The sequence below is a fragment of the Symphodus melops genome (genome assembly GCF_947650265.1).
Source record: "Symphodus melops genome assembly, chromosome: 18".
In the NCBI taxonomy this organism is placed as follows: domain Eukaryota; kingdom Metazoa; phylum Chordata; class Actinopteri; order Labriformes; family Labridae; genus Symphodus; species Symphodus melops.
In genome coordinates this window covers 8939637-8957323 of record NC_136708.1, presented here as the reverse complement: position 1 = coordinate 8957323, position 17687 = coordinate 8939637, and the positions used below count along the sequence as shown (strand labels likewise).

General features: G+C 39.7%; 1 protein-coding gene across 2 annotated transcripts in view; it reads left to right on the top strand.

The window, feature by feature from the left end:
* The window catches only part of csmd2 (CUB and Sushi multiple domains 2), a 226631-nt gene extending 219791 nt beyond the window's left edge, over positions 1-6840 (top strand). Inside the window, exons 71-73 of one of the 2 annotated variants that reach the window (XM_079368716.1) lie at positions 1991-2123; positions 3029-3206; positions 3747-6840. In XM_079368716.1, coding sequence (XP_079224842.1) covers positions 1991-2123; positions 3029-3188 — 293 coding nt within the window. In that variant the 3' untranslated portion in view covers positions 3189-3206; positions 3747-6840. The remainder of the gene's footprint in view (positions 1-1990; positions 2124-3028; positions 3207-3746) is intronic. The other variant, XM_079368717.1, reaches the window with a different exon arrangement.
* Positions 6841-17687: the final 10847 nt, after the last annotated feature.

Below are 17687 nucleotides of genomic sequence, written 5' to 3'. Positions count from 1 at the left end.
TATCCTCCTTTCTCTGCTCCGTGTCATTCTGTGTTTCCTGCAGCAGCTTCAGCCCTGCTGCTGCTTCAACAGAGACTTGTTTATTTTATTTGTATCTTCTTCCTCAAAAGGCTGCAGTTCCAACCATATATTCTGCTTCATGTTTTTTGACCTAGAAATACAAACCATGTGATGCTCCTCACTGGGATTTTAGTTTCATTTTGTATACAGCAAATCTTTACATCCACTCTCTATGGAGGTGGATTGCTGCCGCAGTCTAGCAGATGTGTTTGTTGGATGTGTTTTTTTTTGTTTTTTTTGTGCGCTCTTTTCCCCATGGTTTGATGCATTCCAACCGCAAACACTCCCCACTCTTTTGTGCGAACTAAATAAAGCACACGTAGAGGAGGAAGGTAGAATCAGTGGGATTCTCACTGCAGACGTGGATGTGCATTTTAATTGGTGCATTTTAAATGGATGCAGGAACTGTTCACAATTCCTGGTTTACTGCTGCCACCCACTGTTCTCATGCAGTGAACAGGGGTGATGCGAACATATAAGTTACTATATGTGTGAAATGAGCAGCACATTTAGAAGAAACAACCACATAGTGAGCAAGTGAAAAGTTTGTAAGAAAGTTAGACCACCTTTTCTTACTCCTAATCAGATATGAATTGAATTAATGACATACTCTTGTGTTTTTAACAGCGCTACTGTTAGTTTGTTCAAATGGACTATTGTCATTTTTAAAATCCTCCTGACAGTATCGGTGTCTTACTAAATCTCTGAGGCTCACTGTTTGAGTTGACACTTAAATGAGTGGAAACGTAGAATAAAACAAATAAATTGGAATATACGTTACCAGAAGATGTTTTTTTTTATTCATGTCTTACCCTTGTGTCACTTATTTGTGACACAGATCTTAGAAAAATAAATCCATGCAAACACATGTAAAGCAGTTAACACAAGAGACACTGCTTCTTCCTTTTTTTTGTTTTTTTTAAATGTTAATGCTGCCTTTCTAGTGACAGGTTTCACGTGAATATAGAAGCTTTCAGAAAGCAGAGCCCAGACAGGATTGGTTTCCATGCTGGCAGTAAGACTATAGACTATAGAGCAGCAGTGTAGTTGTGCAAACAAAAAATAGATCACATAAGAGCAGGAAGGAGAAATTGACCGATTTGAAATAGGTGTTAACACAGATGAAGCATGTGTATGCATGGGGGATGGTAAAAGTGGATATGAAAATCTGCAGTGATGAGAGAGATGCTTAAACAGCAGGTGCAGAGTCGTCCCCCCCCCCCCCCCCCCCCCCCCCCCCCCACACACACACACACACACACACACACACACACACACACACCTCCATCCTGCCTCAGCTCACACTGATTGAGCAAACAGCTCTTTATGAATACAGAGGACTGGGGCCGGTGCCAGGGCATTCATGTGTATGTGTGTGTAAGTGTGTATGAGACGAAGGCATGCACACCTTGGAGGCGGGCTGGGCGTCTTGGAACCAATCCTGCTCGATTTGCTTTGGATTTTGTGTTTTATTTGAGCTCAGCAGTGTCACAGCAGTGGCTGCGTTTCACCTGCGTGGACACGTTTGTTTCTGTGCTTGCGCTCATACAGCAGGGGGTTGATTGGCAAACACCACAGGGCCAACTAATTGAATTCCTTTTTGTTTGTCGGTCGTCCTTTATTGAGGGATTTTTGGCATTCTGTGGCAAACAGGTGGGCTGTTACTCCTCCACCACCTCCATAAATAATACAATAAATCTGAAATGACTTCATAGCTTTTGGGCTTTAGTGACAATTAAAATAGAAATCAGTTTTTGATAGACTAAACAATTACACTATTATTATTATTCTTGGAAGAGGATGAAATGGATTATTTAGATTATTTTTTCATTTATATTACATTTCTGTGATTTGATAATTTTGTCGCTGAAGTAACTTTGCACTCTTGATGCTAAAAGGACATCTCAATGTCTTCTATGTCTTCCTGCAGAGAGTTTAGATCCCAGCAAAGACAACCCCGGCTACAACTTTGCGTCAAACAGCAGTTCAGTGGCGGCAGCCATCCTAGTGCCTTTTATAGCAATGATCATTGCAGGCTTCGCTCTGTACCTCTACAAGCATAGGTAAGCTTCACACCATTTTTTATTCTGTATTTTACCTTTCTTATTATCTGTCATGAACATGACAACAGTAGTTTCATGCTGATATTAACACCTCCATGTATTTGTCCTCCATTTGGAGAATGTATGTGGAGGTTTAATTCACTTCTGCAAATTATCTCTCTTTTAAAGAGTTAAGAGCTAAACCAAATAGATGCCTTCTCTTTCACCTGATAAGTACGCTTATATCATTTGGATGTTTTTAACCCGTTTACATATTTTGAATGTGGACTTGAAAACATACAGTTCAACATCTGTTCTATTTAGATTATACTCATTACCCTGCCTCGAAAACTGACACTGAAACATGTCGCTGAGAAGACATCTTTGATATATCCTCTCACACACAAACCTTTCCACATAAAAATGGTGGAGTGTTGTTTTTAATTCAACTCTCACTTAATCACAAAGCACATCCAAATCCTCATCTGTGTCTAATCCATAGGTCAAGTTACTGTGAAATTATTGATGGCAAAACATTTGAACTCAATAGGAGATCCAAAGATGAGAAGAATCAGTGGTTCAGATCCAAGAGTCAGTGAACTCATTGTTAATTATATTGTTGTATTTTATTTAAAGAGGACATTATCTACCTTTTCCACCGTTTCAAAAAATTTTTTTAAAAATGGCGGGCCTGTGCAAAAATGTTGCTCGAGGTTGGAGGTGGAGATAGGTGGAAAAAACAGGGGAAGTGGAGGGGTTTTTTTTTTTTTAGCACAATTTCTCTGTGTTGTAAGACTTATGCACACCCCAAAGAAATGACTGGATGGATTTATTTCAAATATTGTGGCTCCATAGACACTCAGGTTACCCAAATATATGTTCAAAAAACACTTTAAAAGTGAATTTTTATAATCTGTCCCCTTTAGAAGAAGACCCAAAGTCCCCTTCAATGGCTACGTGGGCCATGAAAACACGAATGGACGAGCTACGTTTGAGAACCCGATGTATGACCGCAACATCCAGCCTACTGACATCATGGCCAATGAGACGGAGTTCACAGTCAGCACAGTGTGCACAGCCGTATAGCAACCGCTTCCTCCTGAGGTAAGTCTCACATTAAACCAGGTCTAATGGTCGTATGATAAAGTAAGCACTTAAAACAGCAGGCATCCTTGGATGCACATTTCTCTGAAAGTAGCTTGTGGCTAGCTCAAACTAATCACTCTTCCAAGGTGTCAAAACTGCTGAAGCAACAAGATGCACATTCAGCATCCACTTCCTGTGTTTTCCTGAGGATAGAAAAAGCTGTGATTAGATTTTTTTTCCTGCTGTACTTCCTTTGAACGGTTGCTCATACTTAACTCCGTTTCGATGTTTAGACATCTTTAAAAAAAAAAAAAAACTATGATTAAATTTTTTTTAAGTGATTCTGGTTTTACATTAATGCTTGTGTGTTCTCTTCTCTGATTCCCCTCCTCATTATATCCATCCTTTTGATTATTACTTACTTCTTACTTCTCTGTTTGCTGTCCTTGCCTTTCTGTTTTCTTTGCATTCCTTCTTTTCCCTGCCCTTCTTACCTTGTGTTGCCCTTATCCCACAAACATTTCACCCTCCACATGCATGCGTTCATGTCTGATTCAGTTAGGGAAGGAGGAGTGCACCACATTCTTCGCCTGCCGACGGAGGACGTCCATTGTTCCTTGAGCAGAGGCCGAGACAAAGATTATTTTATTCACTAAAATACATTCAAGAAACATCTCCAGTGGAAAAGCTCTTCTGCAGGAGGCAAGAAAAAAATAGAACCATGTGAAGACAATGACTGTATCTAATTCCATCTCCAACATGCTTTTATAACTTCACATGGTTTCTTGATCATTTTCCATATTTAAGGAAAATATTTCACCTGACACTGCAGCTGGCAGGAGTGATGCTGGAAGCAAAGCTGTGATGACTTTTCTCACCACCCTCCGCCTAAACCCAAAGGGAATTTAACGGTCAACTTTAAGTCGAGAAATTGACCAGTAGCTAACAGTGATCTCTGTCCAAGTGAACTGTACGGCAGGCAGCCCTGTGTTGGCCTTTATGAGTCAAAGAGAGACAGTCTGGACTGTTTTCCATTTACTTTTATTTTTCCCTTTTTTTCTCGACACATGCCGTGCTTTATGTGACGAGTAATTGGAAACCCTGTTTTCTTAAACCGTCTGCTCCTGAGGCTGTTTGAAAGGTTTCATCAGAGGCCCGAGCTTCTGGCTTAGAATGAATGAAAAATTCAGTAACTTTTGAAGGCCATATTGGAAGACACATTACAATTTACTTTTATAGCCTTGTTTTCATGCAGAGATGAGCTCTGCTTGCAGAGGCAGCTGTGTCCAGAGCGGAGGTTTCAAGGTAGCTATGGCTGCTGAAAAAAGCACTTAGTGAAGGTGTTGAGAGAACTTATGTGAGTGTAAGTGTGTGTGTGAGAGAGAGAGAGAGAGAGTGTGTACACGCATGTGGATTGTGCATGTTTGTAACGGCAGCATCTGCAATCCACGCAAAGTATCAGCTGTCGGTTTTGGCCCCAAAGATTTCGCCAAACAAACTTCTTTTATTTCGAAGAGGAAGAAGGTCTAAGAATTGGTTTTAGGTTGTCACCATATCCAAATGCTCTGGACCAGAACAAACAATGACGCTGTGAAGATCCAAGAAAATGAAATCCAAGGTAGTGTCAAGGTCCAACTTTGGCCCACTTTCTTTTTGTTGGTGGTGATTCATTTACTCTCTATTGTTATGTCAGGGACAGACTGACCGATGCATTTAATTTACAACCAAGAGTCAATAGTCTGTTATGCTTCCTGTGAGCATTGGTAGTGACCTTCCTGCCACTATCACACCGAGGCACCAGAGGAGAAAAAAAGACATGGGCTGGGTCAAAGACAGGATGGAAACGGCAATGCGTTACATTTCCATGGAAAGCCGTCGGACCACGTCTTTTATTCTTCTTCATTACCAAAACTCAGAAAAAGCTGTAGCACCAAGTAAAGGAGTAAAAACTGGCACATTCTCTTTGGAAAGGCTGCAAGTCTGATGTCAAACCTTCAACTTTGAGTTGTTGTTTTTTTTTGTTTTTTTATCCCTGGATAAACATTCCCGCTTCTAAGGCTTGAAAGTGGTACGTACTGTATTTCCTCCGAGACAAAGGTGCAGTATGAGCTCTCTGAACTTGGACTTAGGAAAACAGAGATCAAAGTGTGGTCATGTTTAAACTCCTCCGAAATGTTCAACTGAAGGCGCTTGAGTCTGAAGAATGGATGAGTCGGTGAACTGCTCCCCCTGGATTACATTCAAGTCTTTGTCTCCAAGTTAACTTCTGACAGCTCCATTCTTTTGAAAAAGAGTAGTTGTTGCTTTGTTTTGTTTTTTCGCCTGTCATGAAATCGTTGCAGAAGGCCTCCTCAGAGCCCTGACAGCAGGGGAGCGGCTGGCATACTGATTACTCCCATGCATTAAAATGGAAATGATGAATGTGATATGGCAACTGGGGAGAAATATACAGAAAATGTTGTTTTGAATTTGTGACACAGGTGGGATCCAGCCATCAGATTTAACAACCGGACAGTAGTGGAGCGACGGACGTGGTGATGAGGAAGAGTTCAAAAATGTTCATGCTTTTGTGAACCTCATGATGTTTGTATGTGTGTACAAAGTGTACGAGTATAGCTGATTCGCAGAGGAAACAGACTGGGTTTCAAACACCCTGCTCCCAGCTATTTTCCACTCTCTGTCCCCATAGCTGTGTATCCTGTGGATGCTGAGTGGGGTGAATAGTGCTCTGATTTCACTACAGCAAATTGAGCCAACACATGCAATTTGGTTTAATATAGCCCTGCTTCACTGTAGAACCCATTTTGAATCCTGAATTCATCTTACTATTATGACTGACTGGACACGCAGTCAATTGCATACAGTTTGACTCGGAAAAAAATTCCTAAAAATCCAAACGTTTGATTTGCAAACGTCTCTTTCTTACATTTCTCTTACTGTTAGAACTAAATGGAGAATTAGACTGACATGTTTGTTTTGTTGGCATTGTTAAATACAAATGCAGCTTTGTGGTTTTCACATTCAAACTCAACCTCTAAACATACAATTCTTTTTTTTTATCACAAGTCTTTAATGTCACCTACAGTACATAATTTCTCTCAGAAAACCAGGCCTTTGAAACCAATCACTGTATTGTTCCTTTAATCAGTTTCGCTTTTGGTCGGTAATTGCTTTTTACAATTTTATTACTTATAAAGCTCTCGCTTATCTCGACAGTACAGATAGAATATTGCCCCTTGCCTGCTCAGGTTGTGAATTGATGGAAAAGGAAACGATTGAATTACCCTGGAGATTTCACGGGAGAGGAGCAGTTGCACTCGCATTAGCTTGAAGACATTGGTACTCAGTTCTCATATTTTTGTGCGGCTCTTCCATTGCACATTTAAGTTTTTGTATTCTTATAATGCTTCAAATACTTCTATCCCTTCATTGCATTCCCTCTATTTTCTATTAAGGGGACCTTGATGTGGTCTTTTCCCCCTCCATTCATTTCTGCCATGCACACATCAAACACATCATACAGCTTGTGTTGGGCAATCAAGCAAACTAACGTGATTAGCTAGTGGGATAGAACATGAGACCCCTCACTCCCTTTATGGAACAGATTCTATTTCACTAGTTTTAGGCTGTCAAACTGGAACATGAAACAGAAGCATAAGCTAACACAACTATGATTGTTTAAACCAACAAGGGCTCAGTCTCAAGAAAATCAAATGTTTTCAATGGACCAGACCTTTTTTTTCCCGCCTGTGTTATTTACCTCCTCCAGTCTCCAACAAGCACTTTACATCCATGATAGTGCCTTGGTACAACCCCATGATATGATGAGATGGCTCCAGCGGCTCTATTTCAGTGATTAAGAATTCCAAGTCTCATCATTTCTTTCCAAGGAACAGGCGAGAGTTATTGAAAGGTTTTTGTGTCAGATAGAAAATCAGAGTGATTTTGTTTCTGGTTTTCAGTCAAGTCTTTGTAATAACCTCTGCACGTATAACCCAGATACACCCAGAGATGCATCTATAGAAGAGGCGCCGTGCTCCCTGTTTGTAATATTTTAGGAGAAAAACTGAGCTGAGATCATGTCAGATAAAACATCAATTACTACTCCTTATGAATCAGCAATGAGCTCCGTTGTAGTGTAGTGCACAAGGATTAATGGCATGGCTTTTATGTGCTTGCTTTGAGGGTTTGTGTGTGTTTTTAAGAGCTTAAATATTACCCTGATTAACCAAAGAGAGGTGTCAATCATTCGCCAAATTTGTTTTAAAATGTCCTATCAGCATAAAATCTTCTGCCTTTTTGTTTCAATTAGTTAAACTGTTTTTATAAACTTTTATGGAGGAATAAGAGTTTATACTTAATGGCACTACATCTATAGAATTAAGCTCTTAGTCAAACTGGGTTAGTCCAGAAAGTTCTCAAAGAAAGTTCAGTTCAGTTATATGAAAAAGAGGATGACTGAGTTCTGGATAGAGCCGTGCTGTAAGATTTGGCGAGTGTCTGCCTTGATAGCAGCTGGCTACTTCCTGGTTCTCTTTGCATATTTTAAGACTGACACTCGTTTCATTCTTGGCTCATTTCTGTTATCAGGAAGACACAGCTCTGACTTCTCTCCTGCCTCACCATCTCTTCGAACATGAAACACATCTCAGCTATGTTCTTTCCCTTTCACCGAGTTCACTGAATCTGCTCACAGTCAGCGCTAGACCAAAAATGACCCGTTTCTTTATGCAGTAAAAGCTGTCTGATTTCTACACAGGCCACAGTGAAGTAGTATTGAAATATTGTGTGATATATTCTGCATCAACTATCATTTGTAATCTTCCATTGTTCATCGTCGCCGCACATCGAGGGCTCTGACAAAGCCGCACTAACTGCTGTGTTTTTCAGACCTATTCCATCCAATTTGCTTCCACTATTCAGCCCATTTCAGTGTGTCGACGGGAATGAAGCGTGTGGAGAGGGAACTGAGATGTATTTTTGAAAAGCTATGGAGCTAAGATGAATTTGATTCTATAAATGGAGATAAGAGGGGACCGATTGTGACATCATTTGAGATCAAAGGAGTGCAGTTATTTCTGAAAACTACTGAATGTATTTCATTTCACTGAGGCCTTGTCGACACGCAGGTTGGTATTATTAAAAACAACTTTCTTCTGTTCTTTTTTCTGTTTTCAGCCTTCATACACATGGAAACAGCGTAACTGAAAACGGAGCTTTTGGAAAACTCCTTCAAGATGTAGATTTTTAAAAACTCGCGTTTATTTTTAGTCTGGGAAAAAGGATTTCTGGGCTTGTTATGTCACACTGCGCCGGTTTCTCCTGGCTCATTGACCGACAATGTCTCGATAGTTTACATGAGATTAGTGCGAAAGCAGACATAACCACCTCGTGCTGGTCTTAACATTGCTGACCTTTTAAATGCTTACACATACATATACAGTGGCTCTCTCACTATGTTAACTAGCAGAGACTTCAGAATGGACTTCTTTGTAAAAAAATAAAATAAAATTGCAGAGGAGTGTCCACAAAATGGAAGCATATCATGGACATTGATGTTGACTTTAATTAACCAAACAATCATTATGTGTATAGCGCCAATTCATAACAAGTGCTTTCTCGAGACGCTTCACAAAAGAGCATATGGGATACTATGCAGGGGGGCGACACAGTCTGATGGTAGTGTCTGGGCATTGGATGTCGGTTGGGACGGCACAGTGTGATGGTGGAGGCTGGTCGTTGGGCGGTGGTTAAGGGCCGACATGATTCCATGGCATGCTCATTGCCAACCGTATAATTGCAGTGTGCGTTTTTCATGTGGACAAAGATGTTTTTGAAAACTTACCATGTGTGGACAGGATCATTTTTTAAAAACCTCAGTTTTAAAAATACCCGCTTACGTGTGGACAAGGTCTGAGTGCGTCCATAATTAATCTATCTGTACTGTGTTCAATATTTGTAACCCCACAACTGCTCCTCCTCCTGTTTGTGCGCAGTAATGGAAAATATATGCTTTGCAGATGTGTCAACCTTGATTTACAAACAGAATGTCCAATTTATCTACAGTACGATCTAACAAAATATTTACAGAGCTGCTTTTTAATACCAGTCTTTATATTCATGCCACGATTATTACCCTTTTTATTTTCCATGACAATATTTGATGTCCAGTAGGTCTCTTAATTAGCCTCTGAGCTCATAACAACCCATAGCGCCTACAGTAAGCCAGACCACCAAGGCCCCGAACGCCTCAACAAAACAACACAGTGGAAGACAAAGATGCAGAGTCGATCTCTTGCTGTACACCAAAAGGGTTACCTGTAAAGAAATCGACTAACATGGACTTTAGCAGACTGTGTGTAAGTACAGAGAGGAACTTTAAAGGTGAAACAGTCTCTAAGAAAAGAGAATAACGAATAAAACTTTTTTTTGTACAGAGATATATTTTTATGGAAATACATTTGTAATATAAAAAGAAAAAATGGATTGACATATGTAAATGTTTTTCTTTTTCATTATTGTAGTACAAATGCTAGTGGGGAGTATATGAAAAATCTCTATATATAAATATATATATATAAATATATACAAAGAAAAATAGAAACAAGGCTTTTTGTATATGTAAAAAATATTGTACATAAAAGTTTACATACATACTGTAAATATGTAAGACCCACCATGGCTTGTCTGCAATATATAAAATGTATTTTATCCGTCTGTATATGATGCTTTGCATTGTGTCTAAGCTTATTCTACTTTCTTGAACTTGAAACTTATTTTGAAAGTTTTGGAATAAAAATATAAAACCTACTTTCCATCAGTGTATTTATTGATGACCTGTGTTTGTTACCTGTTGTTAGCCAATCATGCTTAACTAACCACAACCACATGCCATTACATGAAGTCAGATGTTCATGTTCTGCTTTTCATATCTAGTCCAAGATGTCTGTTTGCTGTTTTGAAGATTAATATTTCCCCGTGCTATATTCAAGCCTTGTCCTGTGGACATTAAACACGTTTAATGTAACATGTTTGTGGTTTAGAGTCACATCAGATGTTCTCTCTACAGACTGCAGAAAGATGGCCATCGGTCGAAATATTTTGGCATTTCTGTGCTAACAGATATCATGGTTTAATAGTTAACAGTGACACCACTTCCTTAGGATCTTACTCTTAAACAGAACTGTTATGTTGTCTGTAAATACCATTAACAACACCATGCAGTTTCTCCTAAACCAACCAAATGCCTGTTTTCAAATTTGCAGCCAGCTTGTCTGATGGTTCTCTTGATTCCATCACAGTTACACAGAGGGGAAATATAAATATTCAGGAGAAGTCCATTAATACTGAATATTTATGCAATTGATTTCCATTCAGTGGTACTAAAAAATGTTTTTAGACGTGTAATATGTCGTATTTTTACCCTAAAATAGCTAAATGAGTTACACATTGAGTAAACCAATGTTATATTTTTTATTGGTTGAGTTCTTACATAACCTCTAATATTTCCAACAGTTTTCAAAGCCAGAGAAATCCTAAACTTCTCCAATAAAGGCACCCCATGTGTTTATTGAAGGCCACCGTGACAGACGAATGTTTAGTGTTGCCATGGAAACACCAGAACTTACGTCAAAGACAGTTGCATAAGAAAGTGTGAACTTCTGTTAAAAGCTGCCATACTGTTTCTGTACTGTGTACTGCTGTGATAAAAAACATCATGTAAATTATACTTATGTAGATATATTAGCTCGTCTGTAAAGGCGTGCCTTTGTCAGGGATTGTCTCGACTTTTGTCCGCTCGGAGTTTGTTTTTATCTGGAGGGGAATAGCAGAGAGAATCACTCCCTTAATTCCTCACCAGCCTCAATGTAGTATTTTTAACTAAACTAAATAGTTCACAAAAGGCCACAGGGGATTTCATGAACAAGACAGCACACATTCCCTGACTGAGTTGCAACACACATACAGTATGTCCCCACTCCAAAAACCTTTCTCCTCCTCAACTCAGTGCTGGGCTTTCAAGCAGGCCAGGTGCACTTGTTGTGCAATCAGTGGCTTCACCTGGGCAGAGCGTGACACATTAGAAGGGCTGCAGGGACAGACGGCACAGGGAAGAACTATATAGCGTAACCTATGGTTGTTTTTAATGCCTGTGACCACGGGCATCAGGTCAGGGTCAGACAAGGCCGTGCAATGACTGGAAGTGCCTGTCTTTACAAAGATGCACTATGAGTTATTTGTTTTAAGTTTACAGATGGCTGGAAAATTGTTCTTGTTATGGCAGCTTCACACAATCTGTATGAGCATGGTGGTGGCGGCTGAAAAACCTCTTCATGTTCTAGCATGTTTATATCACCAACTTCACGCTCCTTGCATAGGCAGTGCAGCTCCATTACCAAAAACAAAGAGAATAGAAAGAGGATTATCTCTGTCTAGTGCGAACCCAGAACTGTTAATGACCAAATGAGATATAAAAAGGAAATGGGGAGAGCCACAAATTCCCATTGTCCAAGGAAGAGCTAAATACATTTTTAGCAATATGTCGATCAGCCATTTTTGTAGACAGACTCCCCTTGCACAATGCTGCTATCTGTAACACAGCAAATGTTAAGCCACTTGCAGGGCTGCTTATTGCTGTCCCTGACTTCTTTTACCTTTCTTGTTTATTTGTATTTTTTTGATGGAAAAAAAAACAAAACAGCAGCCATCTTGAGGAGGTGAAAAACGAAGCAAGCTTCTTACAGGCATTACGTATCTCAGCTTCTTCGAGCAGTTAATTGTTGTTTAAGTCTGTTGCCATGACTACAGTCACAGTCCATATTTTCTGGCTTCATGTGGATTTATGTTTGTAGCACCCTACAAGTGTCAAAAAGCACACTCATTAACCCGTCCTGGCATGGGAGATTGAGTAATTAAAGAGCTCTACATAATTAAGCACCATTAAGTACAATTTGTCCTTTTTTTGAGCTACAATTGCTTGTGGCCTGCATTGTTGTGTTGGCAGGCTAATGTTAGCACACTTTTGTGAACCCATAGCTTCACATTGATCATACATTGACACAGAATGACTGTGATGTAAAGACACGTGACATCCAAATAGGCTTTTTTAATCTTTTCTTTAGTCCTTGATCAAAACAGCTTTGTATGCAAGGCTTTTCTGTCCATGAAAACATGATGTAAACACAGCTCCGACAACAACACAGCTGGCAGGTCTCACACTTCTTACTCATTGTAGACAGTGTAGACTCAGAGAGACATTTACAGAACATATACTTGATTTCTGCTGTATGTGTGTGTAACATATAACAAATTCTTTCTTTAATCAATGTTCCAGTTTTCCTTTACAGAGAAAGTGTGAAAGCAGGACCACCAAGACAGCTCTCCAGGCTCTGTCATGGTGGTCCACCACCCTCGCTCTCCAAACCATGACAGCAGTCAACTGCACACCTCATCAGATCTTATTCCTCACATGCTTTGCTGGCTTAGACAGGTCAAGATCAGGGTGTAGCTCCCACCACAATCATCACTTTTTCCAAAAATCAAGCCAATGGTCGATAAATCCTACACTTAAGACTTTTCACAGCTTCCACCCCACTCCATTTCACCAACAAGGCCAGTCAACACAAACCCAAGCCTGTCCCCCACATTCAGTGAACAAAGGTTCCAAGATCATTCGTAGAAGATTTGTAAGACCTTTATCCCAACACAGCACAGGTTCATTTACCTTGATTGACATGTTCCTTTATTCATCATCTCTTTGCATGTCTCATCTTTATGTTGTAAAAAGTTGACTGGTTTTGTTATGTTACCGATTAATTTTCTTTTTCCTTTTTAATAAAGTTTGTATTTGTAATTCAATGTTCTAGAAATGCACGTAAGAGATCCCAAAAAGGGACATTTTAAATCTTGTGTGCTAAAGTTATGTAGTGTGCACTGTTGCCTGCTTTCTTGGACCAATCTGGTCGGAGTTTAGCAGTGTCACCTTGACTCAGGCAGAGTCATTTTATGCTCACCTGGAGTCAAACAATAATCAAAATTGCCAAAATAGCTAAAGAAGGGGGCACTGGTGGCCTTGTGGTGAGTTTGCAGAGCCCAAATGCAGAGGACATTGTTCTTGAGAAGGCAGGCTGGGCTCATGTCCAGCTTATGGCTCCATGTAATTCCCTACTCCCTGTTGTTATTGTTTTTAGGAAGAAAATACTGTAAAGTACGTTGAGTTCATTAAGAGAATAGAACAACAAAACTCTCACAGGGAAAATATTTTTAAAATACATGGTTATTTCAACATGTATCAGTTGAGTACGACATTTCTCTCTGCCTAAATATCAACATTGATTTAAGATGGTTTACCATTTGATCAAGAAGGTTGACTTCATGACAAAGCGTGCTAAACTGGGGTCGCTAAAATCAACACAATGTTCCTTTCAGTACATCTTCAGAGTCAGCCTCTAAATTCTAGTTAAAATATACACACTACAGTGTATCGCAATAATTTGAACTTAGAAGTCAGATAAATATCCCTTTTTCTACAGTTACTTTTGATGTCTGAACAGATCTGAGGTATCTACTGGACCGTCTTGCGCCACAAAACTAATAAAGGGAAACATGACTTTCTTGGGGGTTCATTAAAAGCTTTACAAAATAACCACTACCTTACCAGTGCAACTGTGCAGCACATGTAAAGAAACGCTGCTGTGTATTAGCTAAGTGACCCTTTGACCCCTTCTATAGGCCTGCCACAGTAATTTCCAATATTGAAAAGCAATGGAAGTCTTCATTAGGTTGAAATGCTCAAAGGTCGATCATGAAAAATGAGCCGGCTTGGTTGGTGTTCTCAACACAGGAGCAGTGATCCGATGATTATTCTATATCCTGGTCACGTCAAAGTATGAATGCACGGTAACAGTGACTGTTAGGAAACCTTGTTCCAAATTTCAAGCAGCCGAAGTACATAAACACAATATAATTCATTTATAATTTTAAGCCCAACATATCCGTAGTTATCTTACAAAATAATCTATTGATGATGTCAAACATTATGTTCATAGCACAGTTGGAACTTTCTGCATTTCATATTTGAATATAACTTAATATTCTGACAGTATAGACGGAAACATAGGCCTCCAGAACTACACTTGCAGTTGAATAAATAACTGCAACCACAAATGCCTTGCAGCCCTTTTTTTGCAGAACAACAACAACAGCCTGCTGAGAAAATACCTTGATGTTTTCTTTTATACAGATATGGAGAAAGTACCTTGTTTCTTCTTAAGGTCATTTGATAAATCAAGTTCAAAACAGAAATGTTCTCAGTTGCAAAAAAAAAAAAAAGAGTAACGAAAAACAACAAGTGCTCAGTGGTTTCTGGAGAGCACTTTATGTAACACAAAATATTTAATGACAACTCCTGCTGGTGCAAGTGAGTGAATGTGTGTGTGTGTGTGTGTGTGTGTGTATTTTTAGTACGAGTGTGTGGCTGTGTATCACCAAAGCATCGGCAAGGTAAGAGCCTTTTCTTGATTGATTAAATCAACAGCCATACACGGGTCATTAGTCACTCCTGTTCTCGACCAGGTTTCCCACGGTGATTAATCAAACCTTGTCAAGTTGCTGACCCCAGAGTGTTCCTCCACAGCAGCCTGTTAGCCCTCCGTCCTCAGGACCGGACTTGAAAAAAACTGTTCATGGCCTCAGTGTTTTCGTCGCAAGTCAATGTGGAGGATTAACTTAATGGCCGCTCCACTTTATCACCAACTGACGATGCAGATCAAAAAGAAGCCATTGATTTTGCTTCCAGGCAGATAAATCAAACATCCTGCCATCTTATGAACTCAAGGCGTTCTCTATGATTGCCTTCTCATCAGATTAAAATCTGATTCTGCTCAATTTGTACTGAATAATAGTTTATCCTCATCAGAGGGTCATTTGTAAGACCAACACGGATGCTGCCGCTGGCTTCTCTCTGGGTCAGGACTAGAACTGCTATAAAGAGGCTTGTTGCTCCAGCTCAGCAATCAGCAAGCTGAGCAATCTCGTTGTGTGCATCGTTGCTTCTGTGTATTCCGGTAAATTCTTTGATCAGATTGCAGATACTCTATCCTTGGACTCCCAGGAGTCGAAGTGATAGCAAGCAAATTTTTCTCTGAGTCTTCAGACGCCAGTATAACGTCAGCATCAGTTGTACTCCTTTTCTCCTCTTCTCTGCCACCCAAATGTCTCCCTCAGGCCTTTTTAATATTAAGGAGAGAAGTTCTGAAGAAAAAAAGCTTTTTTAGAGGTCTCTGGAGTTTCTTTAAGCTTGAGGATGCGAGACGACAATTAGCTTTGTCACTTTTATCACCATGCAGTCTGACGCATCACACTGACAGCTGAACGCTCAACCATCTTACCCCAAATGACAGTTTTCCACAATTACCAAGGTGTCCGGCAGCCATGTTCCAGCTTTCTTTTTTTTAATGACGGATCTTACTACATTGCAATCAGTATGGATCAACACATTGCAAATATCATGGGACTCCTATTTCCCCATCTCAATTTAGTTTATGTAAGCAATTTCCTGGACGTTCTGTCAGAGAGGCTGTGTGCAGTGAGAAATACAAGTCATTACACGTTGATCAGGTTGAAGTGTTTAATCAGGAAAATATGAATGCCTTGGTTCTTGCTTTTGCAAGAAGGATTCTGTTTGTACGTTAATGATAAAGATAGCGTCCCACACTAATACATTTTTACCATCAATGTGAGATGAGATTGCATTGGGTTTTTTTATACTTCCTAGTTTCACCCTTGAGTAATTGCTGTCCCTGTTTATGTTGGTAGCAAAGTCAGAAGGGTTAACTCTTTTGGATCACTCCCCTCAGTTGCATGCTATTCCTTGTTTTACTGTGTCAAGCTGGGATATTTGAGGAGACATCAAAGCAAGAGGTTTACCCTCGCAAATCCCCCCAGTGTACTGGCCTGGGCCTTGGCTAATATCTGGCAGAATCCACCCTCCGCTTTCCCAGAAGACATCGGACCAAGGATGAAGGGATTGACTGATGAGAGGAAGTGTATATTTGCTCCGTCAGTCGAATTTGTCAGCAGGGGGCTGGCTTACTTACTTACTTCAGTGGAAGCGCCACAGAAAGGCCAGTCCTACTATAATTATGAGAAAATATCACAAGGGCTTCTTTAGGACATGCTCTTTAGCCTGCAGTAATTCTCTTTTTGTTATGAGCTTTTCCAAAATGGCGATGCACTACAATCAACCAAAAATATTCTATGCATCTTTTCAATCATGCGACTCTGAATTTGCGCTTATAAAAAAAAACAAATTAAAAGAGTGGTTATCCTTTCAGCACATCTTTATGCCGTATAATTCAATGCTTTTATAAACCAAGAAAGCAAAGAAATAACAGACTGATAATGTCCTTTTAGTCTATGAATGAGGGGGAAAAAACTTCTCATTATCTTGTATATTGAATGAGAAAAAGAAAATCCAAGCAATGTGATAACGATCGACTGTGAATCTCCAATTACCACCATGCTTGGCTCAGAACAATAGGACAATAACTAATAGGGAACTGTCAGGGCTCTGTGGCATGATGGGATAATAATAACCAGAGCTCATCAGGAGGAGATGCACGAACGTAGAAACTCAGTCAACTCTTTCACTCTTTCTCTGTTTTCCTATTATTCCTTTGTTGTCGACTGGAATGGATCATGCAGGCTTCCCATGTGTGACTGTCATATTGATTAACAAGTTTGCTTTTTTTATTCGAGTAATTGATATAAAAGCACTTGATGAGGAGCCATTGATGAGGCAGCCGAGTGAAATGTTTATATTTTGAGTATGTCATGCTGAATATATTTTGAACAGACATTTCTAGTTTAACGTCTGCACTCGTGCTATTATCCTTGTTCTATCAAGGATAACAAGGACTTTCAACGTTACATTGGGGAAGTTAGGACCAACAGTGGAAAAAAATGAACGTGTAAGCCTGATGTCACAGCCCTCAGAGCATATTAGTTGTTCATATTAATGGAGTAGCGAAGAACCAAATTATCATCACATCTGCAGCTCTGCTCCAGTTTCAGTTTATTTTAGCTGACGAGATCACAACTTTGTGTATTTCTCATCTCTCGCTCAGCGTTATTCTGCACTCGGCAAGTTTTGAGCATAAAAATAAATCAATAAAAGCTCTGGGGAACACACAGTAGACTTTGTGCAATAGAATAGTGAGTGCAGTAGAGCTTTACCAGCTAAAGGGACAGCTATGTCACTCAATATAATAGGGACCCAAAATAGGACTTCAGATCAATTCTTGAAAAGGGTTTATTTTTACAGCAAATTCTGATATTTCAAATAGCAAGAGATTACATTTCCCCCAACTTAGTTACACATGTCAAGGGAGCTCATTTACAACTTTAAGTCTTCTTTTTAAGGAGATCAGCCTGATACAGAGCCAATGGAATATGTCTGATCAGGATGAGACCTGGCTGATGCTCCATCGAAGAAGGTAG